The 11,000-nt window shown below is 38.4% G+C and overlaps 1 protein-coding gene across 1 annotated transcript in view; it reads right to left on the bottom strand.

Moving 5' to 3' along the window:
• Positions 1 to 260: 260 nt before the first annotated feature.
• TRMT2B (tRNA methyltransferase 2 homolog B) overlaps positions 261 to 11,000 on the bottom strand; it is a gene marked incomplete at both ends in the record, with an annotated part of 64,998 nt that continues 54,258 nt past the window's right edge. Inside the window, 2 exon segments of the mRNA XM_081043019.1 lie at positions 261 to 300; positions 302 to 385. Of these exon segments, the coding sequence (XP_080899145.1) occupies positions 261 to 300; positions 302 to 385 (124 nt within the window).

The raw sequence follows: 11,000 nt of genomic DNA, 5'->3' as shown, positions 1-11,000 counted from the left end.
GGCTGACAACAAAAGAAAGGGACAGTCCATATCCAGGGCCAAGAAGTGGTCACAACCAAACACACATGAGAGCAAGGGAACATGAAAACTAAGGTTATAAATCTGCCTCAGATAGGTCTACTATTTTCTTCCTGCTCATAATCCAAAGATTGGTTCCCTCCAATAATGCTCTCAGGGTCTGCGATGCAGCAATATGCCAAACCTGGAAGTTACTGAAACTTCAGCCTTACAAAGAGCCTGCCATCTTGTAGGCGGCTTGCTTAGCGAATGAAGAGGAGCAGCAGCTCACAGTGTGGGGTAGGGGAACAGGTCCACAGGCATCGCTTGGCTCAGGATGAAAGGCGCACCCAGGGGCTTCTTAGCAGAGTTTGGAGGACAGCACAGCCTGTAGAAACAGATCATAATGTCGGGTCCTAGACGCCAAGGAGAAATTCCAGGAACACAATTTCTTAAAATTCAAGCCCTGCCTCTCTGTTCCCATAACCCCCTGTGTTTCTCTCTATAACAGTATTTATCATATTTAATGTAATTACCTGTTTTTTTAAACCATCTTTGTCACTGGAATGTAATCTTTTTGAGGGTAGAAATGAGGCAAAAACTGCTTATTATTCATCTGTGTGTTCCCAGTGTGTAACACTGAGTAGGGATTCGATGGTGCATCTAGCGAGGGGACCAAGTCATATACTTTTCTATATGATTTGCACCCAATAGGTAGTTAATAAATATTGCTGAATTCAATGACTCTACTGAAAATTTTCAAAGTTGATTACTTTTCCCCCTTATTGCAAAGGCAGTCAAGCAAAAATGAAAACAATTCATCTATAAATTCACCATTCAGAGAAGCATAACCACTGCTAACGTTTTAGGATGTATCTTTCCAAATATGTATATTTAAATTGCTTTTTTTAAAGGGAGTCACACTGTATATATTGTACATGCTGCTTTACAATATGTTTCTTCAGTTAATAATACATAACAAGCATCTCTCCACTATATTACATGTAGTGCTACCTCACTTTTATTGGCTATATGGTACTTCATTAAGTCAATTGAACACAGTTTAGTTATCTGATTCCTTGCTGTTGGAAATTTAAGCTGTTTCTAACTTTTTTCAGCTACTTCAAAAAGTATATAAGATATACTTATAGTTATATCTTTGCACACATTTTGAGTTACGTAGTGGAACTGCTAATTTGAAGGACTTGTATTTTTTTAAGACCCTAAGATACATACCACTAAACTGTTCTGGAAAAGGTTGTACCAATTTACAGTCAAACAAACAAAGCAGAAGAGTTATTTCCCTGGCTAACACTCAATAGTTTAAATAGCACTGTCCCATTAAAATAAGGAACAAGTTTGTTTTATGTGTTCATTTGTTGCTTTTATGTTTAACCAATGTTATCCCAATAAATTTAAATTTAAAAAGTGAACTGTAAGGTAAACTTTGGACTTTAGTTAACAATAATGTATCAATATTGGTTTATATAATTTTATGAAATGTACAACACCAATGCAAGATTTTAAAATGGGGGAACTGTGGGCAAAGTGGGGAGAACATGTGGGAACTCTGTGTACTTTCTGCTTAGTTTCTCTGCAAATCTAAGACTGCTCTAAAAAGAAAGCCTATTGATTTTAAAAAGTAAAAAAAGTCAAAAACAAGGCAAGATTTTCACTATCACTCCTACAATGGAACATTTTCTTACCTAATGCAGTAAGGAAAAAAAATGTATTGGAAGGAAAGAAGGAAAACTGTTTTTATACGGTGATCATATGGCCAGCTACCAAGAAAACGCAAGAGAATCAACTGGAAAACAAATGAAACTAATAAAAGAGTAAAGTAGTTGGACATAAAATTGGCAATAACCAGTTAGAAATGTTATGAAAAATGTCCCATTCATAATAGCAATAAAAACTTTACACTACCTTGTATTAATCTTAAGAAGACACACACACACACACACACACACACACAGAGGGTGCCAAAAATGTATACACATTTTAAGAAAGGAAAAAACTATATTAAAATTGTAATAATATATACCGATAACAAAAATGAATACAAGTCATGTGTATGCATTTTTTGGCACTCCCGGTATGCATAGAGAGAGAGCTTTAGAGAATTACATAAGACTAGAGTAACTGAAGAGACATATCACATACCTGGAGAGGAAAAATACTGTAAAGAGTTCAATTCTCCCTAAATTAATAAATTCAGTGTACTTCTGATTATAATCCCAAAAGGATAGTTTTCGTAAGTTGAATCTAGAGCTCTGTTAGAAAATACATGAAAATGTTAACAGCATATATCCTTTAACCCAACAATTCCACATCAGGGATTTATCTAATATATGTACTATCACATACACTTACTCATCACATATACATTGCACATACTTGCAAAGACATATACACAAGGATACTCACTGCAACACTGTGCTAACTAGATTGGAAACAACCTTAAAATTCATTAGCAAGGGACTAGTTAAATGACATGTTTACACAAGTTAAAACTATATAGCCTATTTAAGAAATTAAGTAGACCTGTAAATATTGATGCAGATTCTACATTATTGTAGAACAATCTACAAAATCTATTGTTAAGTGAAAAGCCTGGTGCAGAACAGAGTTTATAGTCTGTTTCTACTTGTTAAAAAAGAGAGAGGGATGGTATATATACATACACGTACGTATACACACACATATAGTGACAGAATATCTCTGGTAGGCTACCCAAAAAACTGGTAAGAGTGGTGACATCTGAAGGACTAGGGGTCAGGAGTAAAAAAGAGACTCATTATTCTCGGCATACGCTTTTGTATTGTTTGAATTTTTTCTACCATATGCACATACTGTTTTTTTCAAAATAAATATTTCTTGTCTTTTTGAGGCTATGTCTATTGTTTTACTCAGTAGGAGTGTTAGCAGAATTCTAGGTTTACTCTTAATCATTGCATTTTAAAACTTGTTTTGTATAATGCATATTTTCATTTTATTCGAAAATGCAATAACATAAAAAGGTATATGGTGAAGTGATTCCCATCTCTGCAGTTCTCCCCCAGAATAAATAACTACTATTGTCAGTTTCTTATATAACTTACCAGTTTCTTTATGCATATACAAGCAAATAAAAATCTATATACTTCTCCTCCTCCTTTGTCCTTTTATATAAAGACAGTTTACTGTTAAACAATTCTGCACACCTTGTTATTTTCACTTGGTAACATATCTTAGAACCAAAATCACAAGCTACGAAAGAAAATATAGTCTGGACATCTTCAAAATTAAATACTCTTGGGCTTCAAAGGACACAGTCAAGAAAATGAACAGAGAACCCAGAGAATAAAAGAAAACTTTTAAAAATTATGTATTTGATAATGGAATTGTATATAGAATATATAAAGAAATCTTAAGAAATAATAATAAGGAAACAACCCATAAAAATGGGCAAAGGATCTGAATAGACATTTCTCCAAAGAAGATATACAAATGGCCAATAAGCACATGAAAAGATGTTCAGCATCATAAGCCATTAGGGACATGCAAATGAAAACCACAAGGAGATACTACTTCTCACCCACTAGGATGGATATAATAAAAAAAGACAGACAATAACAAGAGCTGGTGAAGATGTGTAGAAATTGGAACGCTCATACACTGCTAGTGGGAATGTAAAATGGGACAGCTGCTTTGGAAAACAGTCTGGCAGTTCCTCAAAAGGTTAATATAAAGTTATCATATGAGCTAGCAATTACACACATAGGTATCTACCCAAGAGAAATGAAAACACATGTCCATGCAACACTTGCACACAAATGTTCATAGAAGCATTACTCATAAGAGCCAAAAGGCAGAAATAACCCAAATGTCCATCAACTGACAAATGAATAAAATGTGGTCCATCCATGCAATGGAGTATTATTCATCCATAAAAAGGAATGAAGTACTGATACATGTTACAGCATGGATGAACCTTACAAACATCATGCTAAATGAAAGCAGCCAGATGCAAATAACCACATATTGTATAACTTCATTTGTATGAAATATTCAGACTAGCAAATCCATAGAGACAGAATGTAGATTAGTGGTTTCCCCAGGAGGTTAGGGAAAATTGGGGAGTGACTGGTGAAAGGAGCAGGGTTTCTTTTTGAAGTGATGAAAATGTTCTGGAATTAGATGGGGTGATGGTTGTACAAACCTGAGAACATACCAATAACCACTGAAATGTACACTTTAAATGGATGAATTTTATGATGTGTGAATTATATCTCAATAAAGCTGTTATTAAAAAATAACATACTTTAGAGATCTTTCCATATCAGTACACAGAGACCATCTTCGTGTGTTTTTTTTTTAAAGCCCCACAGTATTACATTGTATGGATGCAGCATAATTGATCTAACCAACTCCCCAGTGATGGACTGTTAGGATATTTCACTACTATTACAATACCGCAATAAATAACTTTGTATCTATGTTACTTTACATGTGTGTCAGACTATTTGTAGGATAAAGCCTCAGGAATGAAATTACTAAATCAAAAGGTATATACATACTTATAATTTTAAACTGTATTGCTAAATTACCCTCTATAGGGATAGTACCAATTTACACTCCGAGCAGTAATTTTTTAGAATTCATGTTTTCCCATAGTATTGCTAACAGTGCATTATCAAACTTTCGATCTTTTGGGGGAGGGGTGTTCTAGAAGAGGGGTAAACGGGGTCTACTATATGGTGATGGAAAGAGAACTGACTCTGGGTGGTGAACACACAATGTGAGATGTAGATAATGTACTACAGAATTGTATACCTGAAATCTATGTAACTTTACTAACAATTGTCACCGCAATAAACTTTAATTTAAAAAACAAAAACAAAAAACTTTTGAACTTTTGCCAATCTGACATGTAAAACGGGTATCTCAGTGTACTTTTAATTTGCATTTCCATTATAGGGAATAGACTGAGCATACGTTCATGGTTCATACACACATTTATAATATATTCTTTTTGGATCTTCTGTTCATTTTTCTTTTGAGCTGTTTTTCCTTTTTTATTGATTTCCAGGAATCTGTTGTAAATTACGGAAAAAAGTCTGTATGTGATATGAACTGCAATTTTTTCCAGGTTTTTTTTTTTGAGAGCCCACTGGCCCATGTGGGAATCGAACCGGTAGCCTTCGGAGTTAGGAGCTCTAACCGCCTGAGCCACCAGGCCGGCCCCTTTTTTTTTTTTTATGTTGTCTCCTGTCTTTGCTTTTGGTGCTTTTTATCACGCAAGTTACTAATTTTTAAACTGTTTTACTGAGATGTAATTCACATATCATACAGTTCACCCATTTATAGAGTTCATTGGTTTTTAGTACAAAGAATTGTGCATCTATCACAACAATCAATTTTGGAATATTTTCATTCACCTAAGAGGATATTATGCACCCTATTTCTCCCCAAACTCCCATCCTCTGACCTAAGCAACTGCACGTTTACTTTCTGTGTCTAGAGATCTTCCGAGTCTGCACGTTTCCTATAAATTGAATCATACAATATATACGCTTTTGTGTCTGGCTTCTGGAAACCCTTATCAGATAAATGATTTGCAAATATTTTCTCCCATTCTGTGGGGTGTCTTTTCATTTTCTTAATGGTATCATTTGCAGCACAAAAGGTTGTTTAAAACTTTGATGATGTCCGATTACACACACACACTTATTTATTTTTATTTGTTATTTGTTTTTTTGATGTCATATCTAAGAAAGCTTTGCTTAACCCAAGGTTACAATGATTTATTCCTATGTTTTAGCTCTTACACATTTAGTTCTATGATCCATTTTGAATTAATTTCTGTGCGTGATGTAATAAAGGGAGAAGTTACTTTTTATGTAGCTAAATTTAACAAACTTTTATTACATGGCTTCTAAATTTTCAGTTAGAAAGGGATTCTGCACTTTAAGATTATAAAGAAATTCTATGATTTATGGTTTTCCCTTTTTACATTTAAGTTTCTGACTCCTTTATAACATATCTTGGCAAACAGTATGAGATACACATCTAACTCTTTTTTTCTTTTCACCATGGCTATCCAGTTGTTCATCACCATTTATTGAATGGTCCATCTTTTTACCACTGATTTGAGGTGCCACCTTTATCATTAATCAAAAACATTTTAAACACTATAATAAAAATAAAATAAAGTACAAATGGAAGACTAAAAGTACAAGAATAGACAAGAAAGTAAGATTCTGAAAACAAATTGACCTCATTCTATTATTCTGGGTAGAAAAAGCTCTTTAACAACTTTTTCAATTTTTCTCCACGGTTACCAGTTTACTTAAGTTTACTTTGTCTTTTGGAGCTCTTTTGGAATTAATATTAGCCATTTGCATTTTCCCAGGAAATCACCCATCTAAGTTTTCAAATGTATTGCAAGGGAGTTGTATAAAGTATTTTTTAATCATTTTTTAAAAGTCTTCATATTTGTAGTTATCCTCTTTTTCTCATTTAAGACTTTATATTTTAATGTTTTATTCCTTTATATTCTTAATTAGGTTTATTTATCTATTTTATTTTATTCCTCCTATAATGTATTCCTGTTTATTTGTCAAGTCTACAGGCTTTTTGTTTTGTAGTTCACAAATTTCTGGATTTTTTTAATGCTATGGATTTCTTCCTTCTGAGTCCTTTAGGTTTATTGTTCTTTTTTTTTTTTTTAGCTCATTGTCTTGAAAGCTCAACTCATTTACTTTTAAATTTCACTTATTTTATCCAGTCATATCATCTGTACTTTAAGTGAAAAGCCTGGTGCAGAACAGGGTTTACAGTCTGTTTCTACTTGTTAAAAAAGAGAGAGGGATGGTATATATACATACATGTACGTATACACACACATATAGTGACAGAATATCTCTATGTGGTTTGAAAGAAGAAAATGACATTTCAAAAATCAAAATAGTTGACCAGGGCCAGAACTGAAGTGAAGCAAGAGGCATTCGCTTTGGGTACAAAATTTAAGAGGGTGCAAAAAAACTCAGTAATCAAGACAAATACTTTGATGCAGTATTTCAGAAAATCAAATTGGAAAACTACAGCCTGGTTTCCTACTTTTATAAATAAAATTTTATTAGAACCAGGGCTAGGATTACACTAAGGTGAATGAGGCAGGGTTTAGCAAGTGTAGGAGTGCATCTTACCTTTCCAAAAACCTACATATTTTATTTATCATGGATTTTTGTACTAATTTTGACTTCTGAAAAAAATTACATTAAAAATTTACCTTGATTACTGCATCCCTTAAATTTTACCCCCAAAGTCAGTTGCTTTACTTGGCTCACCTGAGACCCAGTCCCATAATTGACTCTTGGTGGCAGTATAATCCTTTTTCTATTTCTTTACACTTCCTTGCAATTTCAAAATTCTGCACAAAAAGTATGGATTAATGTGATTATTAGGAAAAATATTTTGAAAAAGAAGTCAAGATTTACAGTCAAGATGACACAGTAGGTAAACAATGTGCTTGCCTCTTCTCGTGACCACATGAAAATTACAATTAAACTACAGAAAAATCATCATTCAGAATCGCTTGAAATCTAGCTGAACCAAAGACCTACAACTAAGGACATAAAGAAGAAGCCACCTCGAGACTGGTGGGGGGGTAGAGATGCAGAACAGGCTGGTCCCACATCCACATATGACCATTGTCAGGAGGGATATCTCGGCTGTGGACATACACCCCTCCCAAGAAAAGAGCAGTCCCAGACTCATACCAGGTTCCCCAGCCCAAAACACTAGTGTCCGGAAGAGAAGTCCCCATAATTTCTGGCTGTAAAAACCAGCAGAGATTGTGGCTGAGTTAGACAGAGGGCTGCTGGACTCCCAGGCATCTCTCTTAAAGGGACCACACATGGACTTACTTGCTGATAGACTCACTCGCTCTTAACTCTAGCACCTGGGAAATAACAAGAAATGTGCCAGGGACATACAGGAGTAGTCTGGCTTTAGGGAGAGGGCTGGAGGGGCAGCATTCTCCCAAAGAGAAGTGCTGGCAGAATCCATTGTTTCTTTGTTGAGCAGTCCCACCTCCCGGTATGCAGAGGCAGGCAGGCACCATATTTGAGTCTCTATCAACCTACCTAACACTGTTCATTCACCCACCCCTGGTGATTTCCTGAGACCCTGCCACACCCAACTTTCGGGCATACTCAAGCCACTACCAGTGGTTTTTCCATATAAAAGGCCAGTCTTGGCTCATGCTGTGGACTTTCCTAAAATCTCTCAAAGGTTCCCAAAACCCAAACAAGCAGCATCTGGGTTCAGCATGTGCCATAACTCTTGCTGAGCAGCCCCAAGCCTGGAACTACCAGCAGCCAACCTCGGTTCAAGGCTTGGCCTCTCAAGGCACCTCCAAGCCCAGCGGGGATGGCAGCCATCTGCGAACTGCTTTATGGTTCATGCCAGGTTGCCCTGGGCAGGGCACAGGCTATGGCTGAAGTTGGCCTGAAGAAGGTTTCTACCCAAAAGGCCCTGGGATGGCACGCCTGGTGGCCAGCTTTGGACCAAGCCAAAACATTATCCAGCTGTCTCCAAGGACGACACACCCAAAGGGCAGACTAGGCAGGCACCAGAGCCCTCCTGAAGCAAATCCTACTCTGTAGGGGCAGCCCCTGCACCACAGATCTTCCACTGTAGTCACAGCCAGTTTTCACAATCAATCAGTCCGAGGGTTAATCCCTCCCAGCAACATGCAAACAGCAACCAAGGCTCAACTACAACAGAAGAGCACACACGATACATATAAGGGACACACCTGGAGCACCCAAGTCAGGGAGACTGCAACACTAGGCCCCACAGGACACTTACTACATAAGACCACTCTATTAAGTTCTGGAGATATAGCATCCCTACCTAACACATAGAAAAAAACACAGGAGGCAGCCAAAATGGGGTGACAAAAAAACATGTCCCAAGTGAAAGGACAGAACAAAGCTCCAGAAAAAGAACTAAATAAAATAGAGACAAGCAGTCTACCATATGCAGAGTTCAAAACACTGACTATTAGGATGCTCAGTGATGTTAGGGAGAACTTCAACACAGAGATAGGAAACATAAAAATGAACCAGTCAGAAATAAAGAATACAATAACTAGGGCGGCCGGATGGCTCAGTTGTTAGAGCACAAGCTCTAACAGGGTTGCTAGTTCAATTCCCACATGGGCCAGTGAGCTGTGCCCTCAACAACTAAATTGAAGACAATGAGCTGCTGCTGAGCTGCCGGGGGATGGGGGGACAACTGAATGGCTCAGTTGGTTAGAGCGCCAGCTCTGAACAACAATGTTGCTGGTTCAATTCCTGCATGGGATGGTGGGCTGTGCTCCCTGCAACTAAAGATTGCAAACGGTGACTGGACTTGGAGCTGAGCTGCGCCCTCCACAACTAGATTGAGGACAATGACTTGGAGCTGATGGGCCCTGGAGAAACACACTGTTCCCCAATGTTCCCCAATATTCCCCCCAAAAAAAGAATAACTGAATTAAAGAAGGTATCAGAAAGGATCAACAGTAGATTAGATGAAGCAGAGGATAGAATCAGTGATTTGGAAGATAAGGTAGCAGAAAACACCCAATCAGTACAGCAAAAAGAAAACAGAATCCAAAAAAATGACGACAGTTTAAGGGGCCTCTGGGACAATATCAAGTGTACCAACATTTACATCATAGGGGTACCAGAAGGAGAAGAGAGAGACCAAAGAACTGAAAACTTATTTGAAGAAATAATGACGGAAAACTTCCCTAACCTGGTGAAGGATATAAACATACAAGCCTAGAAAGTGCAGAGAGTCCCAAACAAGATGAACGCACAGAGGCCAACACCAAGACACATCGTAATTAAAATGCCAAAGATTAAAGGCAAAGAAAGAATCTTAAAAGCAGTGAGAGAAAGCAGTTAGTTACCTACATAAGCTCCCATAAAACTGTCACATGATTTCTCAACAGAAACTTTGCAGGGCAGAAGGGATTGGCAGGAAATAGTCAAAGTGACGAAAAGAAAGGACCTACAACTAAAATTACTCTACCCAGCAAGGTTAGCACTTAAAATCGGAGGACAGATAAAGAGCTTCCCAGACAAGAAAAAGCAAAAGGAGTTCATCACCACCAAACGAATATTACAAGGAATGTTAGAGGGACTTCTTTAAGACAAAAAAAAAAAAAAATCGATAGGAATGGCGGCAGCGGGCAGCACTTTGAGTTCTCCTCCGGATCTTATTACAAACGGGACATATAACCCATCAAAGAACTCTTTGCTCATCACACAGAATAGCTAAGAGATTCGTGGAAGAATTACTTGAAGGTGTGAAAATTAGGCGAGCAGGGGAAGAAGGAAGGGAGCAGAGTGGAAATGCGCGGTCCCACGTTGGAATCGCGGCCGGCAGCGGCCACAGCGGCGCGGCTGCGGTGGTGGCAGTGGCGGCGGCAGTAACATGGACGGCAGGAAGCACGGGACCCCAAGGCGGAACAGAGAACACAAAAGCCAGGAGGTCGGCTCTTTCCCAGCATCCCAAAGGTGATCGCTCCCACGGAGGAGGGGGGACAGCTTGGTGGGCCCTAGGGTGGACAAAGAACACAGACTCCTAACCTGGGCACCTCCTCCCGCTCTTCCAATCCTACCCCCGCCCTTCCAGAGACTTAAGCTGGCCCCTGAACTGAGGAGTAGTGTTAGATTACTGAGGGGCCATAGTGCTCAGGCTATGGGAAGACTGGCTGGCAGCTCTGAAGAGGCTGGGAAGAGTGTGATTTTGGCTGGGCTAGGAGAGAAGAGACTCCTCCACACCCAGCCACCACCTTTTCTGGCCTGGGGGAAGAGTGTGAAGTGGCTGGGCTGGGAGAGAGAAGACCCCTCCATCCCCAGCCCCCACCCTTTCTGACCTGCCTAGGGTGCGGCAAGTACAACTGTGGAGGCACTCCCAGAGATCAGCAGTAAGCAGCAGACCCAGCTCCCTGCTTTCAGAAG

This window comes from Rhinolophus hipposideros (genome assembly GCF_964194185.1).
Source record: "Rhinolophus hipposideros genome assembly, chromosome: X".
NCBI classification, from domain to species: Eukaryota; Metazoa; Chordata; class Mammalia; order Chiroptera; family Rhinolophidae; genus Rhinolophus; species Rhinolophus hipposideros.
Note: the sequence above shows the minus strand (reverse complement) of the source record. Positions and strands in the feature narration are given on the sequence as shown.